Raw genomic sequence first — 17,669 nt, forward strand, 5'->3', positions numbered from 1 at the left:
AGGCAAGTCTATAGTATAGTCAATGTAACTATCTAACTAACTAACTGAATAACTAACTAACTTACTAACTAATTAACTAACTAAATATCTAACTAACTAACTAAATAGAACTAAGCTAGAACTAAACTAGAATAATTCAAGGAACAGAACTTGTACTGAACTAGAACGGAAATAGTAAAGAACTGGAACAGAACTAGAACAGATCGAGAACAGAATTAGAACAGAATAGAACAGAACAGAACTAGAACAAAACTAGAACAAAACTAGACCAGAACTAGAACAGAACTAGAACAGAACAAGAACAGAACTAGAACAGAACTAGAACAGAACTAAAACAGAACTAGAACAGAACTAGAACAAAACTTGAACAGAACTAGAACAGAACTAGAAAAGAACTAGAACAGAACAGAACTAGAACAGAACTAGAACAGAACTAGAACAGAACTAGAACTAGAACAGAACTAGAACAGAACTAGAACAGAACTAGAACTAGAACAGAACTAGAACAGAACTAGAACAGAACTAGAACAGAACTAGAACAAAACTTGAACAGAACTAGAACAGAACGAGAACAGAACTAGAACAGAACTAGAACAGAACTAGAACAGAACTAGAACAGAACTAGAACAGAACTAGAACAGAACTAGAACAGAACTAGAACAGAACTAGAAAAGAACTAGAACAGAACTATGTATTTCGCGGTATACCACAGGGTGGTAGCCTCCTATGGACCCTAACCGAGAAAGGACTTAGACATATCTGCTATGCAGACAATGTCGTAATACTTTTAAAGGGAAAGAATCCAAATTACTTGTGTAGAAGATCTGAGGAGGTCTTAAGCTGGGCTCAACCGAGAGGCTTCAATGTAAACCCGGAAAAAACGTAAATTTGTCTTTTCACAAGAAAGACAAAAATTTCTACGTATACCGAACCTTGCTTTGTGGGCAAAAAGATGCCAGTCAGAGACAAAGTTAAGTACTTAGGTGTAATCCTTGACCGAAAATTAAAATGAAGACACCACATAGAGGATAGGATCAACAAAGCACACCGGTGCTTGGTTATATGTAGAAGAACTGTAGGCATTAAATGGGGTCTTAGTTATACTAAAGTGTAATTAGACCAACTCTAGCTTATGCTTCAATAATCTGGTAGACTGCTTTAGACAAAAAGTGCAATATTAAACTTCTACAGGGAGTTTAGCGTACATACTGCTTGGGTGTAAGTGGTGTACTACTTCAACCAAGGCTCTGGAAACGTTGCTAGATATTCCACCAATTGAAATATATTTAAGATATGAGGTGGGTGAGAGAATAACATAAGGCCTCTTTAAATAATGAAAGAGTGGGTAGAACCACAAAGATCCTATGAGGTGGCCCTGATGAGAGCAAGACGGAAAATCTCCTTAAAATGGGCAAGTCTGAAGTTAGTATGAGTAAGTTGCCATTACCAAGTATCTTGGAGGTGATGTTTTACCGGAAGTAACATTCCTGACTAACACTGATTGGAAGCTTCTTAGGAATTACGTTCAGGAAACTGAGTTTCTGAACACTGAAAAAAATACAATCAGTTCATTTTCTCATGATAAGGAGCACACAACAGGTCCGTTTGTGGCCTAGGTGTATTTCTTCAGATTTAATCAACCTAACCTAAAACAGAACCAAAACGGAACTAAAACAGAACTAGAATTTGTTTGCCTGTGTTTTATTGTTATGTTTATATAAATTAAACAAAAAGTAACATTTGAGTTTTTTATTATTGTTTATAGGCATTCTTCCCTTCAACCAAATAGAATGTTTTAATTCCACTCTGTTTCTTACTAAACAATAATAAATATATTGTTTTTGTGCACGTGTTTACCTTTTTTTAACTCTCTCAAATACGCTGAAATTTCATCCGCAAATAATTCGTTTAAAAACACAATGGAAACTCCCGAAGACTGTCCACCGGCTGAAAAAAAGTTAAAAGAAACTGAAATTGAAGAAAGTACAACTCCTAAAATACCAGCTGCCTTAGAAAATAATCCCGGCTTTACGCCACCCACTCCCTTCAGTAAAAATCAACTAAAAAAACAAAGAAAATTAGCACAATACGAACAAGTACGCAAAGAGAAACGTCAAAAGGAAAAGGAGCGACAAAAGCAAAAACGCAAAGAAGCAGCTGAAAAAGGACTGCCCATACGGACGGGACCATCACGTAAAGAGCTGAAGAAAAAGCAACAGGCGGCTGTTGAAAATGAAAATGCACTACGTATAGCCATCGATTTGGATTGTGATGACATGATGAGCGAACGAGATGTGGCAAAATGTGTAAAGCAATGTCTGCGCATCTACACGATTAATAGAAGATCAGAGAGACCAGTGCAATTACATTTGACGGGTATTAAGTCAGAAGGTAATATACACAAATGCCTGAAGAAAAACGATGGCTGGGAAAATTGGCAATTAAAGTATCATTTCGATGAGGATCACTTAAAAGTCTTTCAACCTAATAGTCAATTAGTGTATTTAACCAGTGAATCGGATACGGTGCTTGAGTCTTTAGAACCTTCTAATGTTTATTGTATTGGTGGTCTTGTCGATCATAATCATCATAAAAACTATTGTCATGATAAAGCCACTAGGGAAGGCCTACGTACTGCCCGTTTGCCTTTGGGTGAGAATGTGGATATGAAAACAAGAACAGTATTGACTACATATCATGGTGGGTAGATAAGTTTGTATATTTCTTAAGTGGTTTTATTAAGTTTTGTTTTGTATTTTTAGTTTTTGAAATCCTGGTACGTGTGGCTGAAGGCAAAAGTTGGGCTGAAGCTATTTTACAAACTATACCACCCAGAAAAGGTGCTAAACTTAAGGAGTGTGGAGTTTCAAAAGAAAATAAGGAAATCGTAAACTGTTCGAATGACTTGGAAGAGAAAATTGTTGAGGACAAAACTACTGAGAAAGTAGTTGCAGAATCTGTTACAACTTTAGATCTACCGGTACAAGAAGTGGTTAATAAAACTTGCCAAATAGAGGAAAATGAAGGCACAAAGAGTTGACCGGAAGTATGTTAATAAAATGAGAAGAACTAAATGAAAAGGGAAAATTTTTAATTTCTTATAGGTATATAACACTTTTCGATTTTTTGCATTTTATGAAAAGTCGACTTTTCGACTTTTTGCATTTAGTTAAAAGTCGATTTTTCGACTTTTTGCATTTACTTAAAAGTCGATCTTTCGACTTTTCGACATTTTTTATTTAATTAAAAGTCGATTTTTCGACTTTTAATATTTTATAAATAGTCGAATTTCCGACTTTTTGACTTTTCGACTTTTCCGACTATTTTCGACTTTTTACGACTTTCGACTATATTAGAATTTATTCGACTTTTTCCTACTTTTTTCGACTATTTTCGACTTTTATTTACAAAGTCGACTTTTTTCATAGACGATAGTCGAGTTATCGACTTTTTTGGAACAAAATAGTCGACTTCGACAAAAAGTCGATTGTTCGATTATTCGAAAGTCGATTTATAAAACCCTACTTTCTATTCGTTTGAATCCATTCTTCTTTCGACTTTTTCCGACTTTTCGATTCTTTCCGACTTTTATTTACAAAGTCGACTTTTCGACTTTTTTCATAGACGATAGTCGAGTTACCGACTTTTTTGGAACAAAATAGTCGACTTCGACTATTCGACAAAAAGACGATTGTTCGATTATTCGAAAGTCGATTTATAAAACCCTACTTTCTATTCGTTTGAATCCATTCTATTTTCGACTTTTTCCGATTTTTTCGACTTCTTTCGACTTATTCCGACTTTTTTCGACTTTTATTTACAAAGTCGACTTTTTCCGATTTTTTTCGATTTCTTTCGACTTTTTCCGACTTTTTTCGACTCTTTCCGACTTTTTTCGACTTTTATTTACAAAGTCGACTTTTCGAATTTTTTCATAGACGATAGTCGAGTTATCAACTTTTTTGAAACAAAATAGTCGACTTCGACTTTTTTCGACAAAAAGTCGATTGTTCGATTATTCAAAAGTCGATTTATAAAACCCTACTTTCTATTCGTTTGAATCCATTGTTAAAATGTTGTAAAGTTGTGTCTATAATCTTTTATACATTCTTAGGAGGCGTTTCGTCCATAATATAATTTTCCTTTTTTTTGAATAACATTCAATTAAAACCCAAAAAATTCAGTCCTTTAATATAAATTTTATTTTTATTTACATAATTTATGTAATTAATTTGTAATTTAACTTAAAACAATTAAATGATCACCTATGCCCTTCTTTACGCTCGACACAAACTGCTGCTTAACGTTTTCTATACAAACAGGGCTTTAAAGCCAACTGCGGTACATTAGCAACTTTACCTACATTACGCACTTTCTTGAATTGAAAGAAATAGAACACCTTTTGACCGACATCTTGACGTATGAGTTGAAAACCAAATGTATCCAATTTCTTAACAAAATCTTTAACATTATCAAAACGTGATTGTATCTCTGCTATATAAATTAAACCATCCATTTTTAAAACACGATTAGCCTCGAGAAGATAATCTTTTAGATTGGTGCCCATTAGGGAGAGACAGTAGACAGCCACATCCAAAGACTGGGTGGTTAAGGGAGTCTCAGCCATATCGCAGGCTATAATATCATCACGACAGCTTACCAAGTCCATGGAGATTACTTTATGGGGTACTGATTTTGCCAGCTTGCCCTCACCGCAACCAAAATCGCAAATTTCTAAAGATTTGGGCAATTTCTTAATCATTTTTATAATACGATCCAAAGGATTTAAGGGCCATTTCTCAACTTGATGACGGTAACCATCGTGATAGGCTTTAAAAGCTTCAGGATCCTGTTTAAATAAATTCTCAGCCTTTTTACTATTCATGGTATAGAGTTGTTCGTTAAGAAAACGAAAACGTCCTCCCATTAGTTGTTCCTTAAGTTTGGCCTCAAAGGAATTTGCCGGCGCAGTGGCTGTTGGGGTCTCATCATCTTCCATGGCATCATCATTATCGTTGGGATCATTTTTGGCCAATGCTATAGTCTCCTGTATGGCTTTACTTAGAGCCGGTGAGGGTTTAAGCTTTTGTTTTTGTTGCTTTTTGTTATTTTTCTTTTTCTCTACTTTACCCTTCTTGACTTTATTCGTATCGGGCATAACATCATCATCACTTTCTAGCAAATGAGGAGCCAATGGTCCTTTACCTTTGTGTGGTACCGATTCATGTTCGTTTGCTTTTTTCGACTTTTTCTTTTTATTCTTTTTGTTTTTCTCGATTTTGCTAGAACTTTGTTCAATTGCCAATTGGGTAGGCTTAAATTTTACAGCCTCTGTACTTTTATCAAAAGCTGAGGGTACAAAAAATTTCATTTTCGATAGGAATTGAAAAATTATATTCCTCTGGGGTTGAAAAAAAGTAAATAAACAAATCACACGTGTGATGGTGTAAAAACGGCCTAGCAATTGTCAAATTCAAAGAGTTGCTAAATTCATTATTTTAAATACGTTTTTTGAAAAGATAGGGCAACCTCATGAAACGGTTTAGCAAGTATACGTGAAAAGGTTTATGTCTCTACTAAAAATAACAACAGGGTGTAAGGAAAACGTTAAATTTAAACAAATTAATATAATAACAGTTAAATTAGCCAAATTATGTTATTATTTGATTTATAAATAATAATTTGTTGTTTTTTAGATAAAATAACAACAAACATAAAACACAACCCTAATTTACTTTCAAAAACATAAAAAAAATAATTTTATTAACGATTTATACAAAAAAATTTATAATTTTATTGCGAAAACGTTCAACTTGTAAAATTTTATGTTATTCAAGAGTATTATTAATTATTTAATGTAGACTTTTTATAAAGTTGAAAATTTTTATTGTTTTTTACATAAATATTTTATTACATTTCTTATCAGTTGAGTTTTTTTTTATTCAAGTATTTTTTTAATTTCAAGTATTTTGTCATTTAATAGTGGTTTCCGGTTGCTAAAATAAAATTCAGCAAGACAAATTCGTTGTTGTTTCTTTTTTTTCCAAAATATACTAAATGTAATTAAATATTTATGGGAAACTTAAATTATTGTCTGAATGTTAAAAAAAGAACTAAAGAAGAAAAGTATATAAGTATAATGACCAAAGAAATTACTTTTAAAATTTTTAAATTTAAATTGAAAAAAAAACACAATAGTTCAGCATATAAGAGTTAAGATGAAAGACTTATAAATCTATTTGAAAAATTTTGATCTGAGCTAACAAACAAACAAGTTAATTATAAGTAGCTGAATTTTTATCACATATTATTTTTGACATTAAAAAAATATATATATTGCAGTAAAATATTACTTAAACATTTTGTTAAATTCCATTGACAATGATCAAGTTAATAAATGTTTTACATACAATTCATTCATAATAAGTATAAAAAGTATATAAATTTTGTATACGTATATGTACATACATACATTCATTTATATACGTTTTTAATCCTATATATTAGGGTGTTTCTTTTGCCTGGGATTCATTTATTTTTTTAATTTTAACAATATAAAGTTAAAATGTTAATACGGAAGTAATCGTAATGAAGTTCTGCACAATTTTGAAACATTCTAACATAATTTTACTTATATAAACTAGATTATAAACCAGAATATAGACTATAGAATAAACTATAGACTATATCCTAGTCTATAGTCTAGTCTATAGTCTAGTCTTTAGTCTGGTCTATAGTCTAGTCTATAGTCCAGCCTATAGTCTAGCCTATAGTCTAGTCTATAGTCTAGTCTATAGTCTAGTCTATAGTCTAGTCTATAGTCTTGTCTATAGTCAAGTCTATAGTCTAGTCTATAGTCTAGTCTACAGTCTAGTCTATAGTCTAGTCTATAGCCTAGTCTATAGTCTAGTCTATAGTCTAGTCTATAGTCTAGTCTATAGTCTAGTCTATAGTCTAGTCTATAGTCTAGTCTATAGTCTAGTCTATAGTCTAGTTTATAGTCTAGTTTATGGTCTAGTCTATAGTCTAGTCTATTCTATAGTCTAGTCTATAGTCTACTCTATAGTCTAGTATATAGTATAGTCTATAGTTTAGTTTATAGTTTACTCTAAAGTCTAGTCTATAGTCGAGTCTAGTATATATTCTTGTAAGCAACCTAGTATATAGTCTAGTACATAGCCTAATGTTAAGTCGATAAATTGTTCGCCTGTCTAGTCTACAGCACAACTATATAAAGTTGGACGTAAAGATTCACACTCATCTAGAGCATGAGGAGATGACATTGAAACTGTGTAACTTTTTCTCAGCTTTCACCTGTCTTTTAAAATTAGATCTAAAAATCTTGAGAGCAATATAATTCGATCAAATGTTAACCGCCCTAATAACTATGTATTAATGCATTTATTAACATTTTGACAATTGTGTTTGTAGGTTTATTGTATAACTATGAAAATATGCAACAACATTCATATTTCATGTTTGCCCCAAAAACAATAATGTGAAGAAAAACAGCATAATTGCTATTATCATTTAAAAAATTCTAAATAAATGATTAGATATTATGTATAGTTTTGTTTAGCATAAATGTTTAGCACGTTTTAACAGTGGCTCACGTTGTAGAACTAGACGTTGGAGGAAATTAAAAACAAACAATCTATAGCTCAAAATTTTGGGGTGGTATTTCGCAGTTATCTAATGAAAACATTTACTCAACATTTGAAAATACCGATCTACACTGATCAATAGATTCTTAAAGCAAGGAATTTTCTTCATCCTTATTGAAAGACATCGTGTTTTATTAGTTAGATGTGTTACTGCTATTTTTATAAACATCATTGTTGTATGTATTCATATGATTTTCCTTTTTATATGATTTTATTAATTTTAAAAAAAATATGTATTTATATTTCGAAAAGCTCAGCATTTTTGTTTTCAACTTCAACATGTTTTTAAAAGAACATGCATTTTTATGGTTTATTTGAAAACAATTGCAAAATGATCATGAAAATGTAAGTTTTTTTCTTACAAAATCAGTTTTAAACAAACCGAGCTGGTGTTAAGAACGTTAGATTTGAATTAATAAATTAATTATTTTTAAGAAATTGTGAATAAATAACGAAATAGAAGTGATTTTTTTTTTAATTAAAAAAATATATTTAAAGTAAAAGTGTAGCATAACAAATTTTATATAAAAAAGGTAAGATTTTTGTGAAATTTTAAAAAATTAAGAAACAAAACGTAAAATATTTTAAATTTTTCATTGAAATAGCTAATTATTCCCGCCATTTTTAGTTTTTCACAATTGATCGATCTAGTGATCTTAACATGATCAGTTTTACTATAAAATATTTTTCATTTTATTATTGTAAATATTAAAAAAGCATCGTCCTTAAATATTTTATGCAAATTAGCTTAACCCACATCCAATCCAACAGTTTCCTTTTTTCTATGCAATTATCTATATTGTAAAAAAAGAAAAAAATTTCATATGTAAATTTTATGATTTATCAAAACATATAAGATTTACTAACATTTCAAATTTTATTTCCTCGAAAAAAAACCAAATTCAACCCAAATCTACTGTATATATTTGGTAAGCAAATCCTTCAAAATAATTTGCATATAAAATGTCCTTGCAACAAATATTATTTTATATTAAATCACGCATACAAAAAAAAAAAAAAACTCTCATACACTTCACTCTTCAGCACCAACTACTTGTGTAGGGTTCTATGTCTGTGTATCTACTAGATACAAATGTGCTCAATTGAGGGAAAATAAAAGCAAGAAATCGAATAGTTTAAGAGTAATATAGAAAAAAAATATGTACATATATATCCTGCTGCACTTTAAATATTGGGTGAAAAAAAAAGGAAACAAAACCACAAATTTTCTTAACAGTTTGTTTGCAACATTTAACAGTGGGTTTCAATTGTGCGACAATGCTGCGAATAGTATATTCGATAGTGTATTCTGTATTCCAATTTATTGTGTATTCTCTAGTCTAGTCAATAGTCTCATCTATAGTCTATAGTCTAGTCTATAGACTAGTCTACAGTCTAGACTAGTCTATAGTCTAGTCTATAGTCTAGTCTATAGTCTAGTCTATAGTCTAGTCTATAGTCTAGTCTATAGTCTAGTCTATAGTCTAGTCTATAGTCTAGTCTATAGTCTAGTCTATAGTCTAGTCTATAGTCTAGTCTATAGTCTAGTCTATAGTCTAGTCTATAGTCTAGTCTATAGTCTAGTCTATAGTCTAGTCTATAGTCTAGTCTATAGTCTAGTCTATAGTCTAGTCTATATTCTAGCCTATTGTCTACTTTATAGTCTAGCCTATAGTCTAATCTATAGTCCAGTCTATAGTCTAGTCTATAGTCTAGTCTATAGTCTAGTCTATAGTCTAGTCTATAGTCTAGTGTATAGTCTATTCTAGCTTTTCTTTCGCTGTGAAAGATTGGAGAGACTGATCTTATATTTCAATGAATCAATGTGTATTGCCTTTCGCTTCACTGTCGTTAAATATACAAGGACATACAATAAAATGATATGATACCCAGGTTTTTTTTTTCGTATGATAAATATGCAAATTAGGGCAACAATAACAACAAGAAAAGGAAGTAGGGCGAAAAACAACAACAAATAGATTGAAATAAAACATGGCAAATAAATATCTAGTAGATAGTTTACTTACAAGGAATATGTGGGTTGGTTAGAAAAAAACTGAAACCTAACGAAATGTACAATAAAATGATCTCTAGGATTACTATTTCTTTATACTATTTTTTTTTATTTATTCTTAAAATGTTTCTTACTATTTTTTTCTGGCATTTCAAAAGTGGCAATTCGTTTTTTTTTTCTTCAAAGTTTAAAATGGCATAATAATCTGGCATTGATTGAAGTGTTTTCTTTCATGCTGAATGACTGATTGTCAGTTTTACTATCTGTCTGTCTGTCTGTCTGCTCCAGAGTCTGTCTAACTATGTTTTCTTAGTGGCACTACACCCATATGCTTGAATAAACATTTAATGAGGTTTTGGTTGAATTTACAGAGTATTTTATTATTATTATTATTATCCATCATGCATTTTTAATGTTTTTTATAAAAGAGAATTTAAAAAGAATTTAAGTGCAAAGAAAAAAAAACAAACAAATAAAAATGTGTGAAAATTTACATAAAATGACAAAAAAAAAAAAAAATAAATAAAACTTAATTCTTGGGAATTTTTGTTATTTTATAAATATTTTTGTTTTAGAATTATATGTGTCAGCACCTGTTAAACTGATAACTTAAATACTCAGATTTCAATTTTTATTACTTTTGTTTTTTTGCAAATATTTCATTCAATTTTTTTACGTTTAGTTCATGTATGTGTTTAAGTGTCAATTTAAATATTTTAAATTTGTTTAAATTCTCCCTCCAAAATTATTTTATAGATAAAATGTGTTTGGAAAGGGTTCCAATTACAAAAAAATGTTTTAAGCAAACCTAAGCAAACAATTCATTTTATAAAAATTTTTAACTACAAAAAGACTATGGATTAGTTTACAGTCCAGGCTATTAATTAGTCTATAGTCCAGATTATATTAGTCTATAGCTCAGAAAATAGGTTAGTCTATAGCCAAGACTAAAGATTAGTATATAGACCAGACTATTGATTAGTATATAGTCCAAACTTATAGATTAGTGTATAGTCAAGACTTTAGACTAGTCTAAAGTCCAGACTACAGAATATAGATTAGTCCATAGCCAATATTACAGATTACTCTTTATTAGTATATAGTCCAGACAAGAGATTAGTCTATAGTCGAAACTATAGATTAGTCTACAGTCCAGACTATAGATAAGTCTACTGTCCAGACTATAGATAAGTCTATAGTCCAGACTATAGATTAGTCAATAGTTCAGACTATAGATAAGTCTTTAGTCCAGACTATAGATTAGTCAATATTCCAGACTATAGATTAGTCAATAATCCAGACTATAGATTAGTCTGTAGTCCAGACTATAGATTAGTCTGTAGTCCAGACTATAGATTAGTCTATGGTCCAGACTATAGATTAGTCTATACTCCAGACTATAGATTAGTCTATACTCCAGACTAAAGATTAGTCTATACTCCAGACTATAGATCAGTCTATACTCCAGACTATATAGTAGTCTATAGTCCAGATTATAGATTGGTTTATAGTCCAGACTAAAGATTAGTCTATAGTCCAGACTAAAGATTAGTCTATAGTCCAGACTAAAGATTAGTCTATAGTCCACACTAAAGATTAGTCTATAGTCCAGACTAAAGATTAGTCTATAGTCCAGACTAAAGATTAGTCTATAGTCCAGACTAAAGATTAGTTATAGTCCAGAAAGTAGACTAGTCTGTAGTGTATTGATTAGTCTATACTCCATAGTCTATTAGTCCATCTATAAATTAGTCTGGACTATAGACTAATCTATAGTCTATAGTCCAGACTACAGATTAGTCTATAGTCCAGACTACAGATTAGTCTATAGTCCAGACTATAGATTAGTCTATAGTCTAGACTATAGATTAGACTATAGTCTAGAAAACAAGTTAGTCAATAGACCGTACCATAGATTAGTCCATACTATAGATTAGTCTATAGCACATAGTCTATAGTCAGGATTATTAGTCTATAGTCTACCTTTGCTAACAACTTTTCTTTTGAGAGTCAATCAATAATATAAATATTATTTAATATTTTCTTCTATCTTACAGGTACAACTCCAACTCCAAATAAATATAATTTTCCTGCTCATTCCCAACGTTGTGAATCAGCCACTACATCGCAGTCACGTGATTATATGTAAGGTTTGCTCAAATAAAAAAAGAAAAAATTCCCTATAATCAGTACATTAACCTGAAGGATTTCTTTTTTTTGACAAAAACCCCCACATATATATACAATTTATATTTCATGTGATGTGACGTAGTGGAACATTCCTGACGTTTCTTAAGTCATCTATAATATTTTCAAGCAAGAAAATTGTGTTGGGTGTTTAGCTATCTAAAAAGAAAAAAAGGATAAACCTTTAAAAATATGTACAGTCTTTTTCCTTTATGCTTTTATAGAGTAGCAGGTGGTAAATGTTTTTATATAGATAAAAAAATTTTTAAATTTTATTACACTCTTATGTTTAGTAAGGAGCAGAAGGAGTAGGCGAAGGTGTGAAGAAAGTGTTAAACCGAAAAATATTATGTTTTACAAGCCAATGAAGTGGAAAATTAATAACAGTTAAAGAAAAGAACACGACAGGTAAGAAATTACTTTAAAATCTTAGAATGAAAATATAGATTAATCTACAATCCAGAATCACGACTAAAGATCAGAAGACAATAGATCATTTTAAAGTCTCGACTATAATCATTCTATATTCCCGACTATAGATCAATCTATAGTCTTGACTATAAATAATTTACCATAGATTATTCTATAAAACAGATTAAAGATCATTCTATAGTTCATACTATAGGTCACACTATGAATCATTCTTTAGTTCAGACTATAGATCATTCTATAGTCCAGACTAAAGATCATTCTATAGTACAGGTCATTCTATAGTCAAAACTACAAATCATTCAACAGCCTAGACTATTATCATTCTGTAGTACAGACTATAGATCATTCTAAAATTCAGATTAAAGATCATTCTATAGTCCAGACTATAGATCATTCAATAGTGCAGACTATAGATCATTCTATAGTCCAGACTATAGATCATTCAATAGTGCAGACTATAGATCATTCTATAGTACAGACTATAGATCATTCTATAGTCCAGACTATATATCATTCTATAGTCTAGACTAAAGAACATTCTATAGTCTAGAATATAGATAATTTTATAATCCAGACTAAAGATCAATCTATAGTCTAGACTATCGATCATTCTATAGTGCAGACTATAGATCATTCCATAGTCCAGACTAGATATCACTATACTTGAGACTAGAGTTGAGACTAGAGATCACTGTATAGTCCAGACTATAGATTATTCTATAGTCCAGACTATAGATCATTCTATAGTCCATACTTTAGATCATTCTATAGTCCAGACTAAAGATCATTCTATAGTCTAGACTTTCGATGATTCTATAGTATAGACTATAGGTATTCTATAGCCGATAGATCATTCTATACTCTATAGACTACAGATCATTTTATAGTACAGACTATTAATCATTCTATAGTCTATAGATCATTCTACAGTACTGACTATAAATCTTGCTATAGTTGTGACAATAGATCATTCTATAGTCCAAATTATAGATCAATCTATAGTCCAAATTATAGATCATTCTTTAGTCCAGACTATAGATCATTCTATGGTTCAGACGATATATTATTGTATAGTTAATACTATAAATCATTCTATAGTCCAGACTATAGATCACTGTATAGTCCAGGAATCATTCTATAGTCCAACCTAAAGATCACTTTATATTCCTGGTTTAAAATTGGCCTAAAGTAATAGATCCTTCTGTAGCCAAACTTTGGATAAGTAAGATATTCCAGTATTTTCATTGCTTTATAGTCTAGACTATTAAGCACACTATAGTGGAGAGTCTCGCCTCGAGAACATAGATCATTTTATAGTTTAGAATATATACAGATTCGTCTATATAACAGACTATAGGTTTGTCTTAAGGTCAGTTCAGCTTACTCCCTATGTTAGCCCTGATAAAGGTATAAATATGAATTTTAATAAATTTCCTTTCATAAAACCTTCACTCCAACTTCTTCTTATAACAAACTTAACACCTTTCCAACCATTAGCCATTAAACTTAAGTATGTACATACTTCTTATTATATACATTAAAGTTATGAAAGATACAACTTTCTCAAAGTCTACTTAAACTTAATAAAAGTTACGAAATTTTCCCTTTTTAGTTGTATCAATGAAAACAAAAAATCTTTTTTTACTTTTATTCAAGTGAAGATATAAACAACCTTGAGTTGTCCTAAAAATAAAGTTTTCTTTAGTTATTTTTATACTTACAAGAGTATGTATTACTTTTATGTTCAATATTGTTTACTTAAGTTTAATGTTTTTTATTTGTTTTTCTTCCAAACTCCTGCTCCAAACAAAAGTCTCCCCACGGGAACATTGTATGTAAACAACCAGCGCATACTTGTACTACAACTGACATCACTTTGCCATCACTCAATTTAATGGAAAATAATAATATGGCTATGACTATCACAAACAACAATTACAGCAACTACTACAACAATTTCTATGCTACTTACAACAAACACAGTGTGTAAATGGTTATGTTTAAGAAGTGTATACGTATGTATGTCCTATGTTACCAGATGATTTACAAGATGTTAATGTATCAACTTTTTAATTTTGCTTCAAACTTACAAAGGAATTCATTTCTCAATTCAAAATAATGTAATGAGAGTAAGTAATTCTCTTACCTTTAAAAAGTTTAAACAATAATAGCAAAATCACTAGTTATCGTACTAAAGCCACTCCGAACTGCTGGAACACTTAAATGTATGAAATATATAAAGAAATACATTAACGACACATGAGCGGTCAAATGTATGCGCGCTTGTAGTACCTTTTGTGTTAGCAATAGGAAAGACGATTTGTTTGTTGGTTGATAAATGATATTGTGCCTAAAGATATGCCACTGCCCCAGTATGTGGTAAAGTCAAATGAAGAAGTAGAAATTCGTAAACAGTGATTTGGAATTTTTGAAAAAGTAAATTTTTTATATATAATTTAGATCGGAATATATGTCTATATTTCAGGCCATGGATCAGTCTATAGAACAGTCTAAAGTCCAGATCTATATAATGGAATATAGTCTGATTTCTATAGTCCATAATATAGATCAATCTACAATCCAGACTACAGATCAATCTATAATCTAGACTATAGATCAATCTTAATCCAGACTATAGATTAGTCTATAGTCCAGACTATAGATTAATCTAAAGTCCACACTATAGATCAATTTATAGACCAGACTGTAGATCAATCTATAGTTCATAGTCCACACTATAGATCAATATATAGTCCAGACTATTGATCAATATATAGACCAGTCTGTAGATCAATCTATAGTCCAGACTGTAGATCAATCTATAGTCCAGACTGTAGATCAATCTGTAGTACATAATTTAGACCAATCTATAGTACAGACTATAGATCAATCTACAGTCCATACTACTGATCAATATATAGACCAGTCTGTAGATCAATCTATAGTCCAGACTGTAGATCAATCTATAGTCCAGAATGTAGATCAATCTGTAGTCCAGACTTTAAACCAATCTATAGTTCAGACTATATATCAATCTATATTTCAGACTATAGATCAATCTATAGTCCAGACTATAGATCAATCTATAGTCCAGACTATAGATCAACCTATATTCCAGACTATAGATCAATCTATAGTCCAGACTATAGATCAACCTATAGTCCAGACTATAGATCAATCTATAGTCCAGACTATAAATCTATAGGTCTAAAAATCAGTCTATAATCCAGACTGTAGATCAATCTACAGTCCAGAATATTGATCAATATCTAGACAAGTCTGTAGATCAATCTATAGTCGAGACTGTAGGTCAATCTATAGTCCAGACCATATAGATCAATATATAGTCCAGACTATAGATCAATCAACAGTCCAGACTATTGATCAATATATAGACCAGTCTGTAGATCAATCTATAGTCCAGACTGTAGATCAATCTATAGACCAGACTGTAGATCAATCTGTAGTCCAGACTTTAGACCAATCTATAGTTCAGACTATAGATCAATCTATAGTTCAGACTATAGATCAATCTATAGTCCAGACTATAGATCAATCTATAGTCCAGACTATAGATCAACCTATAGTCCAGACTATCAATCTATAGTCCAGACTATCAATCTATACTCCAGACTATCAATCTATAGTCCAGACTAAAGATCAGTCTATAGTCCAGGCAATAGATCAATTGATAATCCAGACTATATATCAATCTATAGTCCAGACTATGGATCAATCTATAGTCCAGACCATAGATTAATCTATAGTACAGACTATCGATCAATCTATAATACAGACTATAGATCTATATAAAGTCCAAACTATAGATCGATCTATAGTTCAGACTATAGATCAATCTATAGTCCAGACTAAAGATCAATATATAGTCCAGACTATAGATCAATCTATAGTCCAAACTATAGATCAATCTGTAATACAGACTATAGATTTATTTATAGTCCATACTATATGCAGATCAGTTTATAGTACAGACTTTTGTTCAACTTGTTGTTCAATTCATGATCAGGCTATAGATCTTCGCGACAACATTCCTTTATAATGTAAAAGTATGTTTTTAATAAATCAATTATTTGTTTACCCTAAGCAAACCACTGTCTCCAGGCTATTTATATGTCCATCCATATAAGAAATATTTGCTGCAACTATTGTTGTACCACTAACTACTATATACTTCATATTTCGACTGTTATGCTTTATCTGTGGTCACATACATACATACATACATACATACATACATACATACATACATACATACATACATACATGCATACGTACATAAGTTTAAGCAGGATAATGATAATCATGTTAGTTTATTACCACGTCCCTCTAATAAGCCAATATGCCAAGATAATGATCATTAACCAAAGATTGTGATGAAGATTTAGTTGGTGGGTTGTAATATATGTATATATGTTTTTCCTTCTTCTCGTTTTGAAAAGTGAATTTTGTCTTATTTTTGTTTTTAGTTTTAAGTTAAGCAATTCGTTGGAAGACCACCACAACCAATACTCACGGGAAATTATAACATGATTAGTAAAGTTGAACCGTTTTTGTTGCCTGCCTGCAATACAAAACCCCAACTCCTAAAGCCAGCTGTAGCAGAAACAACCAATAACGAGAAAAAAAGGAAAGTTAAATAAAAATTTATCTGAAAATAATGTTTCATGTCACACTATGCAAACAGCACGTATTCGAATAACATACGATTACGTTCGACTGCCACTACTGCGAGACAGTTTGGCTTGAAACGTTACGATACAAATACGAAATGAATAAGTACAAATATAATTTTGGCGTAAAGCGATTGACAGTGGCTAAATGTTATACATGTGCGCATTTTCTGAAGCCTGTTCTGTCTACTGTGCAAGTTATATCATGGTCATTAATTATAATTCAGAAAAGTTTTCCTTTTCTATCGATCTTTAAACTACCAGATAATCCAATTTATATAATGTCATTTGTTCATTCGCTGAACGCTTTAATTGTGTCTCTTTTTAATGGTGGGTGGCTTGTTTAACGTATGCGTGTAGAAACATAGCGAAATATTCAAGTTGTCCTGCATATTATACCCGTATTGAATATGACTACAAATTCATTGATACAGACATACATTTGGACATTAGGATGGTTCTAAATCGATATTCAATCTTTTTAGTCCAAAATGCAGAAGATTGGTAAATAGTCTGCACTAACCTATACTATATGTCAGACCATATATCGGTCTATATAGATAATTGTATAGTATATATAGTCTGGACTATAGATCAATCTATAGTCTGGACTATAGATCAATCTATAGTCTGGACTATAGATCAATCTATAGTCTGGACTATAGATCAATCTATAGTCTG

The 17,669-nt window shown here is 30.8% G+C and overlaps 2 protein-coding genes across 2 annotated transcripts; one reads left to right on the plus strand and one right to left on the minus strand.

Annotated features, from left to right (window-relative positions):
- Positions 1–1,830: 1,830 nt before the first annotated feature.
- Positions 1,831–3,080, plus strand: LOC111677576 (tRNA methyltransferase 10 homolog A). Its single transcript, XM_023438726.2, has 2 exons — positions 1,831–2,700; positions 2,763–3,080. Exons 1-2 carry the CDS (start codon positions 1,920–1,922, stop codon positions 3,038–3,040), a joined length of 1,059 nt encoding a protein of 352 aa, XP_023294494.2. The 5' UTR covers positions 1,831–1,919; the 3' UTR covers positions 3,041–3,080.
- Positions 3,081–4,179: 1,099 nt separating this feature from the next.
- On the minus strand, positions 4,180–5,386 carry LOC111677574 (ribosomal RNA-processing protein 8). Its single transcript, XM_023438725.2, has one exon. It carries the CDS (start codon positions 5,369–5,371, stop codon positions 4,301–4,303), a length of 1,071 nt encoding a protein of 356 aa, XP_023294493.2. The 5' UTR covers positions 5,372–5,386; the 3' UTR covers positions 4,180–4,300.
- Between the last annotated feature and the right edge of the window lie 12,283 nt (positions 5,387–17,669).

The sequence above is a fragment of the Lucilia cuprina genome, chromosome 6 (genome assembly GCF_022045245.1).
Source record: "Lucilia cuprina isolate Lc7/37 chromosome 6, ASM2204524v1, whole genome shotgun sequence".
NCBI lineage: Eukaryota > Metazoa > Arthropoda > Insecta > Diptera > Calliphoridae > Lucilia > Lucilia cuprina.

What these genes read in the sequence shown, in the direction of transcription:
- LOC111677576 (XM_023438726.2), top strand. Translation starts at nt 1,920, where the DNA reads ATGGAAACTCCCGAAGACTGTCCACCGGCTGAAAAAAAGTTAAAAGAA. An exon ending in AGTATTGACTACATATCATG is followed by an intron (nt 2,701 to 2,762) that starts GTGGGTAGATAA and finishes TTGTATTTTTAG; the next exon opens with TTTTTGAAATCCTGGTACGT.
- LOC111677574 (XM_023438725.2), bottom strand. Translation starts at nt 5,371, where the DNA reads ATGAAATTTTTTGTACCCTCAGCTTTTGATAAAAGTACAGAGGCTGTA.